A 24379-nucleotide genomic window follows, 5' to 3' on the forward strand; every position below is an offset into this window, starting at 1 on the left:
TAAAGCAACACAATCAGTCTAGTATTTCTTCTAGACAAAGCATTAGGAATTGCAGCTGAGACCAATTCTTTGCTGTAATATTTCATTTTTGGAGATTACAGTATAATATTCGACCATGTCAGTGAGTGTGAAAGAATCCAGATTTTGCAATATAACTGAGGCATTCGTGATTCCTCCACCTCCCCATGATTTCAGTGCGTAGTTTTGTTTTCATTTGACGTACGCTTTGCTCCTTAAAATTCTTCAAATCACTCTATCTGTTGAATTCGGTTGCCAGTCAGAAGGTGAACTGGGGTCACTCCAACAGCTGTCACTTCAAGAAAACCAACGGTTGCTACTGCTGAAATGTCTGTGCCTTGCATCTACCACTGAAACTGTCTCTGAAGCATGTATTTTCATACCCATTTGGACATGCAGCCAGCGTGGAAAAACACATTGCTGCTTGAAAATGTGGTAAAGCAATTGCAGCCCAAAGCCTGGCTTGTTTGGAAGCACATTTGTCTGCTCGGTTTCCTCTCAGGCGCTGGGGAAGTGGCAGAGTCCAGCCCTGCAGGGAGAGTTTTACACAAAACCCCACCAGCGACCATCTCGCTCCCTCTGGTGGCTGCAGAGTACCATGTAGACGGCCTAGTTCTGTCTGCTCACTTACAGATGCTATTTGCAGATAAATCCCAGTTCTATGAAATGTGCCGGAGCCAGGAAAGGCCGCTGTAGGACATCTTTCCGCAGAACCCCCTCCCCACAGCCATCAATACCCATCCCCGCACACAGCCTGCTTCTCGGTCCCCACCCTCCATCCCTCTCATGTGAAGCACAGCTATTCTCGTTCCACCAGCTTTTGTTCATCTTTCCACTCCCTTCATAAAGCTACTTATTCTCGGGAACATGCTTTGTATACAAAAAGGAAAAGAAACCACATTACTTTACTTGGGATTCCTCCCTAAAAACAGAGTTGGAACGAGAATTTTGCCGTGGACCTTAACGGGGGGAGCATTTCTCACGTGTTCATCCACGTGCATCTCATTTCTTCTGCAAGACAAGTTCATTCAAGGTGACAATTCCTCATTTGCAGAAAAACTGACTGCACTGTTTGTGACTTAGTCCATCCATCTCCTTGCAAATCCTGGCAAATCCTGCCCCATACCGAAGCAGCGCAGACAGCTGTTGTCCTGACCGCTGGGGCATGGCATGGCTTCGGAGAGCACGGGGATGAAGTTTGGTGCAACGTGGTCTCAGCCACGCTTCGGGCCACAGCATTACTTGGTGTATTTTCAGCATTCAGACACAACATATTTAAGAAAAGTCAGGACATGGAAATCCCTAATGACAGACGTTTGCTTATAAGTATAAACTCACTATAGAAGCAGTGAAAGGCTTTGGAAGTATAAAGAAAAACTCACAGAATCTTTTTTTTTTTTTATATATAAAGTTCTTTTGGCTCCACTGCTGTGTTGCTTTCCTTATTTAACTGTCCTAGTTAAAAGAACACTCTTGACCTAAGAAAACCTACGTCAACCTCATAATTTTTTTGTTTAAATACATGGTGGTCATCCACAGGTTTAAAAGTAGTAAAGAGTGGGCATTCCGTATTTAACTCTGAGTCACGCCACTCTGTGTCACGTAGAGACAGCTGCTGGTGTTACTCCGTCGAAAAAAGGTAACAAATCATGCCTTTCTGTTAAAAAGGTCCAAATTCATCTGCTTCTAATGAAAAGCTTTACACTATGAATGAGAAACAATTTCAGTTTTGAAATGATAAAAGCAGGAAATAAAGCCACTTCAAGGCACAGACTTTGAAGCACCATAAAGTGTTGACGTTATATATGGACCAACTTGCTGTTACCTAAAACTGCTGTGTGGAGACCTTTCTGCCATTTCCTTTGCCATCACATCTTAACTGAGTCTTTGCTGGACTGACCGAAAGGGGATTAGAGAGAGCAGCAGCTTGTATAAGGACAACTGCCCAGAAACCTAAAATGAAAGTAGTGCGGGTGCAGATGCTTCCATCTTTTCCCTTAAATACTAGTTCATTTAGAGAATCTGAGAGGCAGGTGAGTACATGGGAATTTCCTGGCTGGGCTGGGACTCGGCTAGTTCAGTGTTGCTCTTTCTCTCCACCCTGACTGCTTTATTTCCCAGAGGCACTGGCTCCGTGTGTGCCCGTTTATCAGATCGTGAAATAGTTCAGCTTGCCTCTATGCCCCATAGGTTGGAGCATTTGTTTGAGAAAACTTGTGTGTACTCATTTTTGTGAAGCTCTTGAAGTTATATAGCTCACATCTAGCCCCATCTCTACAGCTGACTGATGACTGTTCCTCATTCTAGGTTAGGATCTCCAACTTCAAGTCCTGTTACAATTTTATGATTCAATAATCTCTCTTCTCTACATCTGACAGTGGTGCTCCCACACGTGCACATAATATTCCACAGGAACACAAATGGTCAACAAATCTTAAAAACATTTGCATATAGTGAATAGTTATGAGTTTATGTTAACACTAACAAAAAACTGAGAATAACCAATTCCTTTCTATGGGACACATTTCACTTTTCAAACACTGAATTATGCTGTCTTATATCAGCCACAACTCTGACTTCGTATTAGAAGTGGTGTCCTTGTCAGGCAGGAAAGGCTGCCTGAAATGTAAAGAGTGTGAAAGTAGCATCTTCCAGTTCTCCCATTCCCTGGCAGATGCTTGATGGAAAACGTCTGGATTTCTATTTTAAAGGCTAAATACAGGCCAATCTGTACTCTCGTATCTTGCACACCAAATTCATTTTCAGAAATTAGAAACTAGAAGCACAGTGACCCAAACCCAAAAGCTACCACAAAGCTACAGCTATCTAAGGCCTATACAAATCAATGAAGAGATCTGATGGACTTCAGCTTGTGACTAAGGGAAGGTAAAATACATTTCTGACTGTAAGGCTCCACACTCCTGCAGAAGCCTTCTAAGAATCTGCTTTCACGCAAGCAACTCCATGAGACTGGAACATAACCAAGCATACTCTTAGTATGCTCTTACTCTTACCCTTTCACAAAATATACACTCAAAAAGTGTAAATTAAGCATCCAATTTGATATCCTTTACAAAGCCACTTTTACTAGAAAGATACAGTCCTTTTCTGTTGCTGAATTTCCTGTTTCGGTACCCTGGGGGCAGCTGTAAACCCTGCAATATTTGTTCAGAAGCATAAAAACTGTTTTCTGCAAGATTTTCTAATTTTCAAGTCATTTCCTGTTTTCCCTCTGTAGTCAAAACCCACCCTTTGGCAGGTATTGAAACACAAAAGCCCCCAATTCAGTCTGAGGAAATGTTCTAGTACTTGAGAGAGGAGACCCAAAAAATAGCTCCAATTTTCCATTACTTGCTCTCAACAAGGCAACATTGCTTTACTGTGAAGTAATCTTCCAGCAAATCATGCCGTATAGAACAACCCTTCTCAATTCCTGAATTGTTTATGTAATAGAGTTAGTCTTGGAAAACACTGTGCAAGCCACAATCAGTGTCATCCCCCTCCCCCCAAAAGAATCCTCTAAAAGGAGAAATAAAAAGCGGATTTTGTTATAGGTTGTATTTTTCAGAACTGATGTTTAGGCAGCTTCTATTGAGATGTAACCCAAAATGTAAAAACAAAACAAAACACCCAAACTAGTTTGTGTCCAGTTTGGGACATCAGAGCCTGATGAAGATGAACAGGCATGCACAGCTCCAATGGAATTTACAAGCGCTCTGCATGCTTGGCACACCTCACCATCAGTCCTGAAAGACATAAATGTCCTCAGAGGATTTCTAGAAGTTATACAGAAAAATCATATATCAACATGGGTAACCCTGCCCTGAAAAGTATATACCTTGAGATACATAATTCCTCGTGGTTTTAGAGACAGCTGTAGTAAAAAAGGGAATAATTCCTGAGATATTTCAGGAAAATGGTAAGAATTTTGTTGTTACCTGAGATTCCCAGCACAACGAACACCTGGAGCTCTGCAGCAACAGTGCCTCCTTCTCTCCAGCCCCTTCCAAGCAGAAGCTCAGCCAGCACAGTCGATGCCCCGCTTTCATGGTGACACTTCTCCCTGCTCAGCGTGCCTCACTTTCAGGATCGTAGTAATGTTCATTGGTGGGGAAAGGAAATCTGGAGCTGGGTTTTTGCGGTGTAAGTGACATAATGTACACATACAGATTATTTCATTCGGCAGAGAAACGCAATCCTCTTCTGCCAGGCAGTTTGCCAATGGTAAGGCCAAACCACTACCACAGAAGAGATCACCATAGAGAACTACAGTTTCAGAAGAGCGCACTTGGGTGGAACAACCAGCCCTAATACCGCCTGCAATCTACTCCCTACATCCCTCCAGCTGTGTATGAACAACCGTACACAGACGTGCTCACCAGCGACCGAAAACATGCTGCCCAGCCTGGTGTTGGTGTTGCTGCCCAATAGCCTGGCTCCAAGCCTGGTTAGGACACTGGGGAGACGTCCCATTGCCTTTGGTGCTTGTGGGGGCATCTTGCAACACTGACTGAGGCAGAGGAAAACACAGCATCCCACCCAACTTCTGCCACAGGGACATAACACTTCACAGGATGTATTTGCTGGTTTCTCCTCCTCCCCTGGCTACATTTCACGCTTTGCTCTTACTCAACTGGAGACAGCCCGAGCCTTTCACAAGGCTGCGCAAATGACTGATAGGGTCAGACAGGAAGAACAGATTATGAAATGAAAACAAAAGGGCTGCTTGTACTTCAGGTCCTTTCCACCTCCTCCCTTACACTGCTCTGATTAAGGACATACAGAGCAGCCTTGAAAAAAACAACCAAGAAAACCCTAAAACACCACACACACATGCAAAAAAAAAAAAAAAAAAAAACACAAACCAAACCAAACCAAACTAAACCAAAACAAAAAACACCCCATCAACTAACCAAAAGAAAAATGAGAAACAGTGACCCCTGCACATCCTGCATATCCATACATTCTCCGGTTGGAAAGAGCTTGCTGAAAGACTTCATTGGAATCATCATAGCGCTTCCTGAACAAAGACCCAATTGCAACGTTTCTGTATAGACCTAAACTTTTTTGTAACAGCGTTTAAGTAAATATGTAAGTCCACCACCAGCCAGCAAAGACAACACTTACCTACAGATAAGTATGCAGTATGCACTACTTTTAATTACAAAGCAAAGCACGTAAGTACTGCTTTAAATGAAGATGGATTGTTAAATCAGAACCTGAGAATAATTCCCTTATTTTCACAAAACCTATTGGCTTAACAGAATTATGACACAGTGAGCCACAGTTGCATTAGAAAACCTAAATTTGGTGGAGTTCAGAGGAAAACTGCTCTCTCATTTCTCTATTTCCATACCCTCTCCCAAGGGTACATGGGCCTTTCTGGAAGCATTTTTGTTTGTTTCCAATAAGCGGGCTCAGCAATGGCTCTGAACTTTAATACCCTTCCTCAGCACCATGCTGTTCTCAGAAGCAGGCAAGTTCCTGTCACTGTTGTCCTTAAGAAACAGTTTCATCCTAAGATGGCAATCGGTAAGAGACATTCCTAGCTTTTTCACTAACTCGTTTTGCATCTAGGGGCAAATTTCTTTCCCTTTTTTGCACTTATTTGATGAATTTATCTAAATTTTTCTGAGGAGTGGCCTGGACCAGAAAGGAGCTGGAACTTGGAAGTCTCTAATGGTGTACTTTCCATCTGCAGTCCTCTTTGCATGACTGTATCTCTACTTATGTTCAAACTTGCTTTGCTCCTTTATATCACAAAGTGTTGTGGGGTCTTCATGAGAGCTCTGACTCATTACTGAGCAAAACAACCTAGCCATGTGGTTGGTTTGTTGTTGTTGTTTTCTCCTCCAAGTTAAAACCTCTCCCACAGGTCTGCTTCATCCTTCTGCAGAGGTTACCTCCTCTACCACTATCAGTAGAAAGGAAGCAAATCCGTATGTCAGCTGCCATGCTTCATGGACTGGTGTCCTAGCGCTGCAGGACACCAAGGTACAGAAATCAAGGGAGCAGAAGAGGCTGCCACCCAGCTAGGAGGAACACTGGTATAGTTAGCTTCCATGTGAACACTGATTAAGACTCACAACGTCCCTTAATAATAGATGTGGTTTAGTAGATTATTACTTGCCCAAGTTTCAGAAAAGGATTAATATAAATCATTGCTGCCAGAGTCCTGCTTCACCCCCAGTCCCTGTGCTGCAGTCCTTGCCTACCTGAGAGCAGAATGTTCAGTATCTGTTACAGATGTTTGTAGAGTGATAATCTAGTCTTGCATATGTGCATCTTGATGCTGATGCACAAAATGTTTACCAGAAAATAGTAACTAGCACTGTACAGACAATTGTACAGCTGTTCTACTTATAGTTATACATGGAAAGGAAAAATCCTCTATCTCTAGCGGGTGAAATTAAAACTCTCAGGCTTGAAAACCTGTGGACAAAGATAAATGTTAGAGCACAGCAAGCATAGCACTTGAGGACACAAGCTGAAAGAGACTTGGACACGCAGAAACATTCAGTTACTATTTACTACAGAATTAAATACCCCGTTCTGAAACTATTTCAGTATCTCTAAAAGCACATTCATTACCAAACCTACTTATATAAACATAGGGGCTCACTTTGAAATAAAAACAACATCAATTCACTGCTGGAAATAACAGGAAAAATATACTTAGTGTTGGTCCTTAAATATTTTTAAGGAGAGTTTGCAGAAGGGAGGGAGCTCCCTGAACACCTCGCTCTGCCTAAGTCCCCTTTCCCCCCTTTGCTAAATAAAAGTCTTCTGAAAGCCATGACAGCTCCTGTAACTTTAAACCTGGGCTGAGTTCATAATTTTAGTACTGACCAAACAGAGTGCAGAGGGCGGGTCTGGCTCTTCTTTTTGAGACCACCTTAGGCGTGCTCCCCTCCCACCCCTTGGCTAAACAAAAAAATGCTGACTCCACTCAGACACTTTGCTTTAGCTGTATAGTTATCATCTGGGAAAACCTTCCCCCTTTAGCAACAGCAGCTAAAGGAATACTTGGAATACCAAAGTAGTTTTTGCAGTGATTTCTTTTTGCACTCTTGATTCTCGCCTGCCTCTAAAAAGTTATCAGAATCTAAATCCATCTGGTCTCAGAACTGGAAAGCTCTTCTCTAAGCCGAGGAAAGATGTTTATTAAAGTTCAATTCTTCATCTTCATTCTAGGGAGTGTGCCTTTCATAGCGCTTGCTGAAGAAGGTAAGAAAAAAACTTTGTTTAAAATTATTTCCAGTGATTTCCTTTAATTTAACAGTTTGTGTGCTTACTAATAGATGATACAATTGCTCTGTCCTGTTTATAAAACTCTTCCTTTTAATTCTTATGCTACCACTGAGCATATACTATGGTTGTAGCAGGAAAGAGGCGCATCAAAAGTTTTCAGATGGTTAGAGTTGTGCTCTATTAGAAAAGACTTCTGTGCGTATGTGCAAGGGAAGGAATAGTTTGGAAGCAGCCAGCGAAAACATTACATCAGCAGCCCTTGGAAGTGTCTTCAGTTTCACCATATAAAATATGCAGAGAAGACTGCAAGCAGTAATTTAGTTATAACAGAAATTTCGATGGTGAAACTGCCTGCTATGAAAGTCACCTATAAATCTTTCCATTCAAGAGTTTAACTTCTACGCTTAGAGGCATTACCACAACTTGGAACTCACGCCTTATCAAGAATTCTGCTAGTAATAATTTGGCCATAGGCAATATACTTAAGTGAGGGAAGCTAAAAGAGGAAGAATTATTACCTAAGACAGATTTGAGAAATGTTATGTATCTACCCAGGAAAAGTTAATTTTGTGAACTATTTCTTTTGAATTTTATAAGAAAAATACCAAATATACTTTAAAATATAATAGATTTTAAGTCTTACTAAAGATAAAGCAAAGAGTGATTTACTGACAGTAATCAGAACTGTCCTGAACAGTACTTGATTCCAGGAACAGCACATTCAAGTTTAGTCTGGTTAGCATTTGACTCAGTCTGAATGAGCTGGCCATCAGGCAACGGGCCCGACGGACGCCCATGCAGACAGCATGCACAGCAAGCGTTGCTGCAGGACACAGGCATTCCCTGGGCCAGCTAACACTTCTCTGAACACAGCGACCCGAAACTCAACCCACTAGTTTTCCAAAGCATAAATCCATTTTTCTGACTTGGATTTTGGGATGTGGCCTGATTTTAGCCTGGTGCCAACCAGTATCGTTCTGCTGGAAATAACGGCTGTATCAATATGCAGGATGGGTAAATGTTGGCTTGCAACTTAATTGGCATTCCTGGTGTTCTTAGTGTCTCAAAGGTTGGAGTTACACTTCAAAATTTCACAGAAAATCTAAAACTGATCAATGTTAGTCAATTCCCAAATATTGCTTTTCTCTGTCCTAGAAACTTAAGGCTCAAATCACTGGCTCCCAGCTAGCTGATCCTTAGCAAGCACCAGTATTAAATATCCCCAAATTTACAGCCATTAACAAGACGACAAAAAGAAACCACCATTTTACAGAATTATCTTAAGCAGTTTCTAGGATACCAGAACTTCAAGAAAAGAGATCTTCCATCTTAAGGCTTTTGGGGAGTTTTTAAGGATATTTTCTCTCAACTCTGAGTTCAGGAGCCCAGCAATAATGAGGTTGAAACCCCGCGACTCAAAAAAGTTAAAGTATTTTAAGCAGAAGATTTCTGTTAAGAGTAGCACAAACCCAGGAAATCTTAACAGGAATTTTTGATCCCAAAGTCAGTAACTTGGTTTCCAACAGAAAGGATAAAGCTCTTTTAACTGGGTCATGTAAAGCAATACAGAACAAAGCTGTGAAAGGATAAAACACAATACTGATGTGGAAAAGAAGAAAATTAATTCATTTCCTTCTTTATATGTGAGCTTCCAAGTAAAATTAATGACAGAAATTAGCAGAAATACAGAAAGAAAACCTAATAACAAATCTTACCTCACTGTCTACTTATAAACCCATTCCTGTATACTTTGTATTATCCATTCCTGATTTAAATCCTGACTGAAAGAGCCAAGTATTTGGTCATACTTACCACCCAAGGACAGCCCTGAGCACCCTACACAACCTGATGAATTTTTAGACTAAAGCATTTCCTTTTGAATGACTAGGAGATACATATTTGTCTTTCTGTGATCCTGTTCAGCATATAAAAACCTCAGGCAAAGCTTAGCACACAGGATCAAAAGAAATGAAATGGAAGTTAGCCTAAAATGTTTCTGGGCACAGCATTAATCACATGATGAAAAGCACAAGTATTCCAATGAATGCTTTAGAGGCAACACATTTCCTGACTTGAAACCTTTCCTATGGTGCAAGTATCATTGAGGATAAGAGGATTACTCTGTAGGCTGTCACATAACATGAACAAAAATTAACATGATTGTTAACAAGTTTCCACATGTCACTTGAGCTGCATCAACTGTACATGTGCCTGATCTTAACCAGAGGCAAATACTACGTAATGCCTCCTTATGCAAGCCTCAAAATAAAGCAGGTCTATGCTAGGTCACATTACTTTACATTGGGTTTGGTCTCAAGGTTAGCACGTGGACAGGTAGGGTAATTGAGATGAAAAGGTTTTTACATGGTAAGAAAGGAAACTGAAGTTTACAGTCAAACATGGAAGTCTACAAAGCTTTCTAAATTTTTCAAAATCAAAAACGCGGACTGAAAAATTGCAAGAAAAGGTTTCTCCAAATGTATCTTGATCTACCCAATTGCCACTGCCAGTTCAGTAGTGAAGATAAACAGTGAAGTTAGGCACCTCTAAACTCTTCTGAAAAAACAAATCCTGTAACTGCAGGTAAGAGAGAAAGTGAACAACCAAAACAAAGACTCACATGTGAGTGCAAATGGGAATGAAAAGCTAGGCTTGTGTCTGTGGTATTTTCAGTTATTAGAGCAAATAAACCATGACTTTAAGTCATCTTTTTGCTACAGTATTTCACATAGCATTTTGCTACAATTTCTGCAGAGATACACTCATTTCCTTATGCCTAAAATCTTCCCTCCAGTTCTGGCAGAACTGAGGCCTCCCCCTCAGAGGTCAGATCTGTGTCGGTAAGGTCCGAAGTAAGGGACCTGCAGAAGGTTGCAGCTCTCCATATACACAGTCGCAGCTCTTCATACATACGATCACTGCTCCATAAATGCCCCAGGAGACTTTCCCCTAGGCCTGCTGCCCCACCGCACTGCCTGCTCTGGCTCTTCTGCCCTGATGGAGCACGCGGGACTTCCACCCTGCATCCGGCTGCATCGTGGATGAGCGCACTTTTGCGTGCCTCTGTATGTGCCTCTCGACGACTATATTAGCTGGATACGAATCTAGCTGTACATATCCCATACCCAAAATTTAATTACCACAAAAACGTCTCACTAAATCTCAGTTAGTGGGCCTGCAAATTAGTGAGTGCACGTTGCAGCATCTTGGTAAAAAGATCAGCAGAGAGCACATTTTTCATTGGAAAAGCAGGGATGCTTGTGCAGCCATTTCTCAAAACCTAGGAGTTAAGTTTTTGAATCTGTGTAATTTTGTACAGAAAGGAAACGGTCATATTTAAAAGCTCACAAGTGGGCCTTTCATTAACTCAGGTGGCACAGTAAAAACGGGAAACAGAGACTGGATTCTCAGCTCCTGTAATTCAATAGCTTCCACTGAAACCATACATTTACCCTAGATCTAGCACTTCTAAACCATCTGCAGAAATATAAGCAGCTGACAACCTAGAGAGATAAAAGAACATATTAACAGATAATCAAAAAACAGTAAAGCAAGGTTAGCCCACAGCGTACAGGCTGTGGCCTCTGACAGAAGCACCCAGTGTTTCCTTCTTGTGTCATCTGAGGCAAACCATACATGCGTACCACAGAAAAAACTACTGTTTGCCCAGCTCTAACATAAAGTCTCTGTCTCAGTTGTTTGTTGTGTTGGTTTGTTTGCTTTTTGTCTGAGTGCGGTCAGGGACTACAGGATGGAACCCAGATGCTGCCAGGTCCTGCTCTGCCCCTGCATCCCAGATCCACGCTGCAGGCAGGCAGCCTCCAGGCGGCCTCCGCCGCTCTGCGGGCACACAAACCCCATCCGCAGCTTGAGTTAAGGCAGCAGCACAGCTCCTTTAGCTGGGTGGTGTGCAGCTTGCTCCTTGTTATTTGGTAACAAAACACACGATTGGGAATACAGGGGCGCTGGGAAGTTTAAAGAAAAATGAGAAAAATTATTAAACAAATTTATGACTTATTTCCAACTCACTGTCTCAGATGTCTGGCCAAAGACTTAAAAGGAAACAAACCGTGGTGTTGTATACGTTCTCCTGTTGCTTTATCGTGCTCGTGCTTGTCCACCATTGTATTTCTTGATTTTAAAGACTACAACATCCAGCTTAAACTGTATCAAAAATCCTTTGCAAGGGTACAATTCAGCTGCGCACCCCATTTCAGGCAAGCAGGCACTTTATTCACAGGACTTGAGTAGTACACGAGCTGCTGCTAGATGTCTAAAGGGGATATACTTCATTCCAAATACATATTAAAATGTTTTTATGACTGTGAAACCCATCCAAACATTAGCTTGTGTATTAGTTAGGATGAATGTCAGACTAAACATATTTGAATGGCTCTCGCTTGCTGGCAACGTTACATTGTGTGGCAATCCACAGCAACTAGCCAAGAACCATTGTGAACAAAATTAAAGGCCAACCAGTTTCCAGTTCTAGTGTTTAGCATACATATTTCAAAGAAATGAGTTAGGAAATGATCACACAAACAGTTCTGCTGACACATTTAAGGGGCTAGCAACCTTTGTGATGGTTGTGATAAACCACCCCAGGAAGTAGCTTCCTCGAGCTGGCAGCTGTAAGAGGGGATAGCTATGGCCTCGGAGTTTTTGGCAGGAAGTGAATCAGAGAAAAAGATTCTTTTATTACTGTATCCAAAGTAATTTCTTAATTCCTTTCATCTGTATTCACAGACCACCATATTTGGACACAGACTGTCTGCTTTCTGCTGCATACCCTGTAAAATTTGTCGATCCACTGCATGAAATCCTGTACTTTTCTCCTTGTCAACCTGAGGTCCCTTGGAGAGTCCCAGCCCCAACACTCCTTCCCTTCCAGCCCTGCTGTGATAAACAGTACCGCAGTGCTGCAGTTTTAGGTGATCCAAATGAGCCCAGAATGATCCAAAAGAGACTCACACCCTGATCACATACCTCCAGTCTTGTTGCCCCCATCAGACCTTTACTGCTCAGAAAACAGAACATTGCTCATAGGACTGCAGCAGGGCAACCTTGTGGTTGGTTGTGGGGCAGCAGCAATCATCCTTAAGAAAGTGGGTTTTTAGACAGGTTCATGAGAGAGCAACTCTGAGGTCAGTGTACACAGTGGACAATCAGTGACACAGCAACGTTATTAAAACCAGAAGCCTTAGAAGACTTAGTTCTACATGAATAGTTTAGAAAGAAATATCCCATAATGGAGTTAGATACTGTTTTCCTTAACCACAGGTTTGTGGCCAACTTTATCATAATAGAAAAAGCTTAGTAAGTTACCACCTTTTCCTCCTGTGGCTTTGTTTCATAACTTTGGTTGTGGGTCACATACGTGTAGTAAGCACACGAAGAGCAACTGATTTTCCTTTACATCTGCCCTGGTTAAAATGTGCTTTTTGTTTTGCCTTCCTGAGGGTATCCACATATGGACAATGTACAGTATATTGCAGCATTCAGAAGATGTGATTTACTTTAGAAACAGCTGAGCGTTTCCTTGCTACTCTGCACTGTAGATTTAAAATCTGGCTTAGTTTCTCTGGCTAACCCAGTCATAGCAATAGAAACCAGCTGCAGCAGGGTGTGGTGACCAAAGGAAACAGTTCTGAAAATTCAGCAAAATGTTGTCATCATGAGCCACATGGAATAGACGAACAAAGTCAGTTGTGCTCTAAATAAGGTTTAACTAAATCCTTCCTTGTGCATCATGGATGAGTTTTCAACTGGCAAGCACTTGCCTAAGTTCAAAGTATTTTTGTCATCCAGCTTCCTCTGCTACAAAAAGCAAAGCCGGTCAATCTTTGCATAGGGAAGCAGCAATAAGCACTCCAGGATTTTGTTAGACAGAGTGTACTTTCTCCTGAACAATACAAAGTCTAAGCACTTAAACATGTTTCAGGACATTTCTTTATGAGGGCATGACACACTAATCCAACTTCCAGAAAAAACTAACAGGAAAAAAAATGTAAATGCTGTGGCCCCAAACGGGCTGAAGATACAAAGTTCCGAGGACACCACAGATGCAATGAATTTTGCAGGAGCCACAGGTGCAAACAAGAATTGCAGATCTCACATTAAGGAACTCCTTTGCTTTGCAAAATGTGAAAATTTTAACTGTCTAGATGCTCAAAACTCAGAACGCAAATAAAGAGAACCCAGTATATTTTATTCTTCAAAAGCTCAATTTTTCAGAAAAAGTCCAAAAAAACGTGTACCCTGGATTTGGCAGTGTTGAAACATTTCACAGGAAGAAGAACCTATATGCTTTTCTATATGCCTTAAAACCAACCAAGCAAAACAACAACAACAAACTCTCAAATAAAATAAAAGAAAAATAATAGAAAACTACTTTGGGAAGTAAAGTAAATTGCTGAAGTAGGTCTGGGAGGTAGGTACTCCTGTATTTGGGGTACATTTAAAAATGAAGATGAAGCCAAACAACAGAAAACAGAATTGTATTTGAAAACTACAATACTGCCACTCAGAAATTATGTATTCAAAAGGAAGATACCTTATGAAATTATACATTTTTGTTAAGCTCCCACCACCAGGAACAGAAGTTCCCACTGAACTACAACTGAACAAGATTCCAATAGTGAGATAACAGATAAGGTATGGGTAAAAATAAACTTGAATTTTAAAATCAAAACCATTATTTGACAGTTACCCTGTTTTTTTTGAACTGTTATAAATAACTGAAAACATATATATGTATATATATTTAATAGGAGCAGAGGTGAAAGGAAAAAAAAAACTCTTTCAGCTAGAGAGAACTACTAGAGAGAACTTACTAGAGAGAACCCTTTAAAGTTAGAAATTTTTACCTACTGGTAAGAATTTTGTCATATTGCAGAGAAGGAAACAGTCTATTTTGAGGGCTTTCTACCTCAAGGACAAAGCTAAAATATTGGCTTAAAACTGCCTTTGCTCACTGGCATCTGGGTTTACTCAGACTGCTGGGAAAGAAAGGAGATCCTCCAACATTCTTCTTCTTCAAAAGTATCTTTGTTGTTTTTGGAGATACCTGAAAGAAATGCTAACTGACAACATTTTTACAGCTCGCTCTTCTTTCCAGCACAACCACTGTGATTTGAAAGCAACCCTAAGAGGTTTTTCTAGTAAACTGTCGCTCTATGAATAACAATGAGTAGTGAGCTCATCTTTCCTTAAGTGGGTCATGGGATGCTTACCCACACAACGTTTTCAAAGCAGTATTAAACTTTTAAGGACATCAGATTTTCTCCTAGTGTGAGAAGTTGCAGCCTGATAGCAGCTGGGGACTTTGAACTGAAATGCACCCAGCTGGAACTTGGGCAGAAAGAGATGCAATGATGAATTCACATCCACAGCAATGTATAGCTGCAAAAAGAAGAGGCCACAGCAGTATCTGCAGACAAAACCAGCACTGTGAGGCAATGTTTTTATTTACAGCCTCCTGTAAGGTACTGATAAGAACGTTTACAGAAGCAGTACTTAACCCTATGGCTCTTGCTACATTTGGCCCACATGAGATGAAGCCAAATGATTAAAGCACACACACCCTTACGTTGACATTCTCTTGGTATATACGCCTTGTCCTGGGTAGAGGGAAAGAAGTTTCATATCTGGTAGATTCTCTCAAATTTCATTTAAATATTTTAAAAAACTTTAAAACTTAGAAAGCTTGAAGCTAAATTTAGATGCCTTTTCCCAGGGCTGTTTTCGCCCTCCCTTTAATTCTCCCTCCCCACACTGTATTGATCTGAAATCAAAGGGTTGCTTGTTTGCAACCAATGCTGGCTTATTCTTGCAAAGGCATCTGAGAAAGCTAGCCTTTTTACACTGCTTTTACTCTCTCATGTAAGGTGCCAGAGTCCATCACGTCTCTTTCAATATGCTATAGCATCTAAGAATCCACAAAGTTCAAAACAAACCAACACTGCTTTCAGTTTATCTAGCTTCAGCTTCCAAGGATTTGCCTGGCCTTGAGCTTACTGCAGCTTTCCCTGACAAAGAGCTGTCCGGTCTCTGCTATCCCTTCCTACAAATGCAGGACACTGATAACTAATCAGCTCCCAGCCTTCTGATGGCAGCTCAGCAGCGTGTTTACCTACACACCACCATCTAGACCACATCTGTCCAGACACTGTCCATAAAACAAACCTGGAAATACAATCCTGGGACCACTCTCCATCAAACACAGGACCTCGGCTTTAAGGCAGTATTATTCAGAGTGGGCAGGGCTGGAACAAGACCCACGTATTGGTAGAAATCAGGTCAATCTGTGAGTGTTAGGAAGTTAATATGGAAGCCTTATTATTCTAGTTTCCTTTTACAGTTGAGAAAAGCACTTCCAGAGGATGACCCAAATCTCAGGAGAGCTGAATCACCCTCTGGAAGTATTTACCTTTCTTTACGGACTGTAAGAGAAGGGCACAGACCTTATTTAAGCACCTTCATAAGAACCTAAAATTAGGTCAGATCAATCTGGGCCATTACCTTTCGTCAGTCACTGTATCCTGAGGGAAATGTGCTGAAATAGATTTCCTACATGCTGCTGGTCGCCAAGAACCTTTGATAACTTCACCACACAAAGAATAATTATTTTCATGATTCTTTGTGACGTTCACTAGTTCTCTGCACCTTTGCTCTATGACACTGTTTCCTTTCCTGCCTTCACTGTCAGGTAATTCTTCAGGGCTGAGAGCTACTGCCTTGCCAAGGGTATAATTAGCTTCCCTGAGTGAGCTGCTTGTTTTTAACATACTAAACTTATTTCACTTTCCATCTGGGTTTTTTTCTCTGGTAATTGGTTTTCTCCATCTGTGCTTATTTTGTCACTAGTGAATAAATGATTTTTTCATTTCTGCCTGGGATCACAAACTTACCTGATCCATACAATTCATGTTTAGCTCTACTGCAATTTCTTTCTTTACATTTAACATATACATACCATAATCCCAATATTCTAACTTAAAGGCTTTACTGTATAAACCAAGCCTGAGGATTATTGAATAGTGCCATACCTTAAAATGGCCTAATATTTTAGATGGCTAATGAACATGCCTGGAAGTAAAGCCCCATAAATACTTGTGATCAAAAATGATGAAAACATTATTTTTACCATATAACTTAGACCCTGTTCTGTTCTAGTAGTTCCATGAATTATAAGGGCATTTTTGGGAGTCTGGCTGGCTTATTTAGCCAGCTATATTAGGCTTCATGTTGGCATAACATGAATACACTTTCTTCATCTGTTAGTGCCTCAAGTACTATTTTCACACCCTTCTTTTGGCTCTTAAATAGAAAGTGTATCTGTATGCAGGTTTATAAATAACAATATAAAATATAAAGTTCTTATTACTTAAGTAAATATGAATTTAGAAATCCAAGTTTAGATCAGTGTTTAGTATTTTGGGGAAGGGACAAAGCTCTTGGTCTTGTATTGCTAGAGACTGATGACAAAATAATTTGGTTCAAATACTAGTTTTGGGAACAAGGAAAGTATTTGCAAGTTTCCAATAGAATTCAGTGGCAAATGGAAATGGAGATTATATTTACTTATTTATTTTAATGTCAGGTCACTCTTCTGCATGAAATGTTTCCTTTAAAAAGGCTGGTGCATTTTGTTAATTAGTTTCAAAATGAAATTTTTCTTTTTTCATTTGAAAGTACATTTTACATTTAAAGAAGGCTTTTGAAAATTAAATAAAGGTTAAATGGAACTAAAGTTAAAGAAAAATAATTCCCAAGTGATTATATGTACAGCTGATACAAATTGATTTTAATTTTTTCTCATTTTGACACAGTAAAATGCCCATTCTTTCCAATTTTTCAGCCACAGAACAAAAATTCTGTTTAGTTGCCTCTAAATCAAATACAGCATGAGTGTAATGCATTTAGAGGTATAAATATTAAAGTCTTTTATAAGAAATAGAAATAGTCTAACTACTCAGAACTGGTCTAATTAGTCAGTAATAGTCTACATTCAAATGCAGAAGAGGTGAGGATGTTTTCAGGTCACTAAATAAGAGAAAATAGTAGAAACACTGCTTAATATTTAATTAAACAATAGACGCCTCATGAATATTTCTCATATTTCTAATAAAATTGTTGAGTAAAATTCTCTTATTAAATAACTTGTGAATATTGTCATCTCCCTCCCTGAGACAACTCTCCAGCACTACTAAGTTTTCCAAATACAGAGGTATGAAGAGTACTGTATCAAACTACTCTATTCAACAGCAGAAATGCTATGGTATAAACTACCTTGCAAAGGAAAAAAGGATTAGATATTTTGTTCATAATTAACCTATTTGCAGCTGACAACGGTTACCTTATATACACCACAGGTAAATGATGTGTGAGTATCCAGGCTTTTCTCCAACACCTCTCCCTGCAAATCTCTCTGCTGCTTGAAGGGAACGAACATGGCTCTCGTTCACAGAACCTTCAGCTACCATTGCAATATTTCCTTACAGTAGATCAGTATTATGCTGAAAACGTGTGAACTGATAAACTGGGTTTTAATGAATTTGGACTTTTGCCCCAGCTGTTGAAATAAAAGTTTGGTGCAAAATTTGAATGTTGGAAATAATTACCCAGAAGTTTTAGGTTTTTATGCCTGATGTTTTTGCTCAGGAGAACGTCTGTCTATTATTAGTTCTTTGCTTAAATTTAAACACTGGTATCTGGAATTAGCAGAAGTCTTATGCCTCAGGCAACAGCAAAACAAGCAGCTTCACCTCCTAGCTTTACAGTCATGGTGAATTAAAAACTCCCAAGAGATATCACGCTACACTAACATCATAATGTGTATGGTCATAGTTTTGTGAGTCAGCATGCAACTTAGTCAAACGATGTGTACTTCCAACATTTTCTTGATAACTGCCAGTTATCTTCATGTACACATATTTTTTGTGTTCTACCTTGTTATGTCTCATTTTCCCTATTGATGATATTTAGCCATATTTGTGAGAAATGGTTTAGGTCAAAATTAAGTGTTTGTTATACCAAAAAGCATAGATGACATATAGGTCTAGAATAAAAAAGGAGACTTAAAAAAAACAGTGAGAATTACAGCAGATAAGGTATGCAACATTAAAAAGCCTCTCGTGTAGTAATATTTTTTAAACTATAGCTATACACATAAACATTAATGGCAGTACTAAAAAGTAAAGGTGGTGGCTGGGACTATGCTGAAAGATGGGAGAAAACTCTTACTACTTTAGAAAAGCAAAGATGCTTAAAGTAATTCATCCAGATATATATACTAATACTTGAAGTATGGAGTAGTTGCATTCACCCGTACAGAGGGGACGACTTCTATTGAACAAAAATTTCCCTTGGAAAAAGTGTTTAGTGTTCAACCCTGACACAACACAGAAACACTATAAGCGATATGCGCTTAAGTTCTGTCCTACGGCTTTCTATAAGAATATAGACGAAGCCAGAAAGTCAGTCCAAATAATTTTGCAAGCCCAAGTGCAAAGGTAGGCAGATTGAGTGCTACCTATATATATCATGTTTAACATAATTTAGATGTCAAAGTAGCCAGAACATGCAGCTATCAAGTAAAATCCTAACAAAGATCTATCTTTAATTTTCTAAAATTTTATTCAGCAAGTGCAATTCTAGAAGGAGAAGAAAGTGCAACAATTGATTTCAAAGACAGAAATGACACAGAGTTTGAAGAATTACCAACCCTGGTGAGTATCAGTCTAAATAAAGGTTGCTTTCCATTACCCTGATTTCACAGTCCTGGTTTTGACTCATTGCTTAGATTTTAAACAATCATGAATTATAGAGAAAAACTCTGAGTTATAAAATAAAAAAGACCATATGCTGATGCTTTTGCTTTGCAAGCAAGTAGGTTGAAGGCGACAAAGCTGAAAACATTTTTGGCAGTTCACCTGTGCTGCAGAAAGCGTTCATAACCTGCTTCTTTATTGCCATTTGCCTCTTCTAACTCCCTGTCTCTCTGTTAGCTCCTGCGAAACCAAACTGACAAACAATCAGACAAAAAAAAAACAACAACACAAAACCACAAAAATCAAAAAGAACACGCAGGTCTGCAACCTTCTGCAGTCTTCTCCTGCACTTTAGTAGTCCTGTTGAGAATTCACCTGATCTATAAAGTCTCCGTCAGGAAAGACAAATCAGCTTGCTTTGGGTTTTGTCACTCTTCATAAGGGACACAAAGATGACAGGCGGTGGCTAGAAATTCATGTTCAGGGCACTTGGCAGATCAAGACATTTAAATGCATACTTAGACTGAACATACTGTGGTTTTCTTTCCCCTCTGTTTTTCCCCCAACTCTTTTAGCTGCCCACAAGTCTACACAGTGTAACAAATCTCTTGCAGTTTGGACAACTAATGACCACAGAAAGTGCATTTGCCCTGCCTGAAGACAGTGACAATTCTACGGACTATGAAGTTAACACTGAAAGTGTTGATGGTAAAAAAAAAATAAAAATATTTCATTTTCCATTTTAATACATTGCAATCTTACGTCTTCTACTAAACATATATCTGGAAAATTCAAATACCAAGTTTAAGCTGCTCTCAAATGCAAATTCAATTCCAGAATTAAAGAACTGTACAAAAAAGACTTTGTACAAGTTTCCATGCACAAAAACAACATAAACTGATCTGACTTAAATTCCACTAGTGTATATTAGATATAACCATTTCATTAGATTTTAGTTTGTATTTCTATAACTTCAAGGAGCTCCTTGCATTCACTCTTGAGCTTTTCATTTGCTCAGTCCCTGTCCCAACAAAAGAGCAGCCTATAATGCAGCTCTCATACTGTTGTGATGTAGCTGATAAAAGTGTTCCTTGGATATGTCATTGTGAATTGGGATGCAGAACTTGGTATAAAGCACCTAAGTAATTATTCTCTTTCTGACTTTACAGGTGGACTGGGTGGGGAGAAACCAGAGAAAACTGAGAAAGGTATTAAACAAAATAACTGATTATAAAGACAAGGGAGAGCTCAATTGTCAGCTCACACCCTTCTTGAAGGCACTAGTTATGCCCATGCTATTCTTAAAAACAATGTCAGGAGGAGCCATGGTACACCCCCTGATCTGCCTCCTCCTGTTGACACGATCATTGTCTCTTTTCATCACATCTTTGCGGAGCCCTGCAGCCCAAAGGCACATTTGCAGGCCTATAGTCTACACAGACTATGAATCACTGTATGGATGGCTTTGCAGGTCTCAGTGCACAGAATAGACCATCTCAGTGACTTCAGCAAGTTTTCAATCTAGCACATACGCTACAAAAAAAAAAAAAAAAAACAAAAAAAAAAACAAGGAAAACTGCTGAACTTATCAAATCCACCTGAGAGTTCACAAGAAACAAGGAAATCTACACCAAGGACTGGGCTGCAGCAGAAAAGTGTCAGTTCTATCTCTAGCCCCTGTTATCAATGGTCTCCATGGGAAACAAGTTAACATACCCAATTTCTTCTTTTAGGTGGTCTGGAAACTATTGCACTTGTTGGAATAATTATTGGAATCATAGTAGCCGTTGGAATCCTTGCAGGAATCATAATCGCTGTTGTAAGGAAGATGTCAGGCAGGTACTCGTAAGTAAATTGTTAATCAGGCTTTTCAAATAAGCAGAATCTTCTGAGCAAGGTCACAGGAATAGCTTCTGAACTTTCTAATACTTCCAGTTTGTGAAAAGTAACCTATTCAGAAAGAGCTGCCAACGTGCTGTGAGTGCTTTAAGTCCCCTGTGAGACACTTCAGAAAGATCTGTCACACATTGCATGCACACTCTCATAATGCCTCACCAGGTGCAGCAGTTTGGAGTTAGTCTACCACACATACATGAAGCTCACTACAAAGAATTGAATGACCAAGTTCTAGAAGTGCTGGACAACATGTGAACACTGACAAGGGATCTTTGTCTTAATAATCTGGATATTTAAGGAAGCTAGTACCAATAACATTCATTGCTGCCACTCAATCAAAAATGCTTTACAAATTTTAGAGTAGTTAAAAAACAAACAAAAAACTCACATTGCATTTAACAAATACTGTTCACTCGGCATTAGTCAGTGGGCAGTAAACGAATACTTCCAGTAACAGGGATAGGAGAAAATAAATTACGAACTGGGAGGAGAAATACAGAGGTGACGGGAAAGACAGGCAAGGGGAGGAAAACAGATCACGTACCTAACATTTGGGTAACTTCATGAAAAACAATAAAATGTCTTCATGTTTTTTTTTTTTTTTCTTTACAGGCCCTGAAAATAGTTGAAAAAGCAACCAAGCCATTCTATGCCAGTAAATACATAGCAAGTGCTTCTTACTTTATAAGAACTAAAGACTATTCCTGTATTGGTGTGAGAAGATGATCCATGGAAAATATGGTTGAAGAATTCCAGATCTATGGGGATCCCACACAACGCTCCCAAACACTATTTTTTACAGACTACAGAGAATGGAACATTCACATAGGATTTTTATTAACCAGGAGTTTACTAGAAGAATGAAAAAAGATTATTCAGTAGGAAAAAACTCCAGCGGCAATGACATTTACATCTGAAATATGATTTGCAGGTAATGTATGCTAGCTTAATTTTAAATGCTGCTGGCAAAGACTATTTCACATCACATTTTATGCATTTCTTTAAAAAACATATCAAGAATCTTTTCTGTCAAGTGTTTTGGCTGGTTAAGTGCTTATGGCATGTTCATCCAGTGAACGTATAGTTTGGCAAGATATGAAATTTCTTATCAAAAAGAAGGAATTGCTTCAGAGAGAACCAATTATATACAAATTCAGAAAATGTTCGGTACTGGAAGCTAAAACCTTTTCACTATCGTTACTGATTTTTTGCTGTTGATACTTACGTTATTGTGTGGCAAAGTGTGATAGGTCCAGCTGGAACTGACCTACCAACTGAAAGCTTGTGCATCTGACTGCTGCGACAAGAATTTCCTGCCTCCTCTTGTTGCAGAGACACAGGGATTGAAATACACATCCTGAATTAAAGGGTGCTTGGAAAATACCCACTTTTGATGGGTCAACTTTAACCAGTTACTCAGCACGCTTTAGAGCTGATGTGTAAAAGCTTTTGAATTAATGTATATGTGTTTTCTTTATAACTGTCATTTTCCAACAGTGTAGCCTGCTTGATCACATGTGCACGACACTAGATTTGAGCATATTGGTAAGGTATAAAGCATCTTTGGACTCTACAGCTTTCCACTAAGGCATATTAAGCGCAGAAGTACCTGAACATGCAGAGTTCAGAGTAAAAGCTTTGCATGCCAAATGGCTGCAATGCATCGTGTTTTCTAAACTAAGGCATTAAATGTTTGGTGTAAAAATCATTAAAATCCATATGGTCAATATGTATTAAACAATTTATCTAAATATGTTTTTCTGTTTCTTCCTTGTGCCATGAACTTTCATATCGATCTGATCTTTGGAAAGAAAATACAATGCAAACTATGTCGTGTTTTAGAGTAATTGTTCTCTATTTTTTTAATTTCCTCAATAGCTTTGCTACTTGTCTTGTCAATTCTGACACATTTGACACTTTGATAACACCTGAAACATTTAGTCTGTATCAAAGCTAAACATGAGAAAAAATAATTTAGAGTCTTTAGCACTGTTCTTACGCTCATGTGGTGGGGATGATGAGTTTATAAACTGCAAAAAGAGTAAGATGAGAGACTAGTAAATACCTCAATTGAGCAATATAAGCTTTGAATACAACTGAAAAGCCTCCACTTGGATCTTGTTAGGTTAAACTTCAGTAATCTTTGTCTTCAGACTGGCCTATACTAAGAACTCCACTCTAGATCTAAAGGCTTTGATTACCAGATATGGCTGCTTTTCTGTCCTATCTATTAAAACACTTTTTTTTTCCTGAAGTCTGTGTTTAGACTTTCCTTTAGTCTCAGAAATCAAGCATATTTGTATACAAGATTTTGGTTTGTAGCTTGCTGTCAGCAAATATAATCATCTTCAAAGCGCTGACCTTACTCCTGGTAGTAATTCACCTGAAACAGTCATTCTCTTCCTTATCAAGGAAGATTCTAATGTAAAGTTCTCCACAGGAATGACTTTCCCCTTGAATAAATTATTCCCATCACATCTCAAGCAGTATCCAGGCAGGCAATTTATAATGAAATGGAAGTACACCTTAACTTGTTTTGAAAGTCTGCTCTGATGAAACATGGTGGAGATTATCATGTGTAGAGTATGTATGTACCCACACAAGGATGCAATTTACATTAAGGAATCTGTCATGTGTTTGCATTTACATACTAATCCTATGCAGTGAAACCTCAGATACCAAAGCATATGCATCCAGAATCTGTCCACAGTAATATAATTACTGCCCTTTGGTTCAAGGTAAAGCTTTATTAATCTTAGGTGACACCAATCATTAAACAGACGGCCCATGCTCCACTGAAATATAATCTGGGGGGCTTCCAGCACTGGAGGCTTAGTACTAAATATATTGTGCTGTAATAGATCTGAAGCAGTAAAAACATAAAGACACAAATTCCCTTCTGATTATCAGCTGGGGTACAGAACACTCAGTATATGACTAGAGAAAGCAGGGGCTCTAAGAATCAGCATACCACCATTTCCCTTATTCTGCCAACAAGAAGAAACAACAACTGCTGCTGCACTGATGCATTTAATCCTATGACGATTCACACTGCCTTGCTGCCGAGAAATCTCCAGTGTAAAACATTCTATTCTGCCTCAATCAGGCCTCAAGAAACAATGACTGTGAAAAGTTTTGTTATGTATTTATATGCTACTGAAGAATTCGTAATTTAATTCACTTTTGTAACTTCATGATACAAGCATTCTAGAAATATAAACTAAAAAAAAAAAAAAAAAAAAAAAAATCAACGCAGAGGTCTACACTCCTACGTAAAGTACAGCAGTGTGCTGGGGCTGAGCTTTCACTGACCTGGATTATTTAGCTTCCCATTACTAGTTCAGAAATTCAACAGTAGGTTTAACATGAGCTACCTGTTTGGTGGTTGTTTTTTTTGTTTGTTTGTTTTCATGGAATATATGTGGAAGATGGGATCTTTTCTG

The 24379-nt window shown here is 39.4% G+C and overlaps 1 protein-coding gene across 5 annotated transcripts; it reads left to right on the top strand.

Annotated features, from left to right (window-relative positions):
* Positions 1–6932: 6932 nt before the first annotated feature.
* PDPN (podoplanin) lies at positions 6933–22683 on the top strand. 5 transcript variants are annotated; one of them, XM_040533937.1, is made up of 6 exons: positions 6933–7245; positions 18913–18998; positions 19616–19748; positions 20210–20248; positions 20774–20875; positions 21549–22683. In XM_040533937.1, exons 1-6 carry the CDS (start codon positions 7176–7178, stop codon positions 21563–21565), a joined length of 447 nt encoding a protein of 148 aa, XP_040389871.1. In that variant the 5' UTR covers positions 6933–7175; the 3' UTR covers positions 21566–22683. The 5 variants fall into 5 exon arrangements, with proteins under 5 accessions (XP_040389871.1, XP_040389870.1, XP_040389872.1 ...); XM_040533936.1 differs by having other exon boundaries at positions 6934–7245; positions 20774–20885; XM_040533938.1 differs by having other exon boundaries at positions 6934–7245; positions 20774–20879.
* The last annotated feature ends 1696 nt before the right edge of the window (positions 22684–24379 follow it).

The sequence above is a fragment of the Cygnus olor genome, chromosome 21, assembly GCF_009769625.2.
Source record: "Cygnus olor isolate bCygOlo1 chromosome 21, bCygOlo1.pri.v2, whole genome shotgun sequence".
Taxonomy (NCBI): Eukaryota; Metazoa; Chordata; class Aves; order Anseriformes; family Anatidae; genus Cygnus; species Cygnus olor.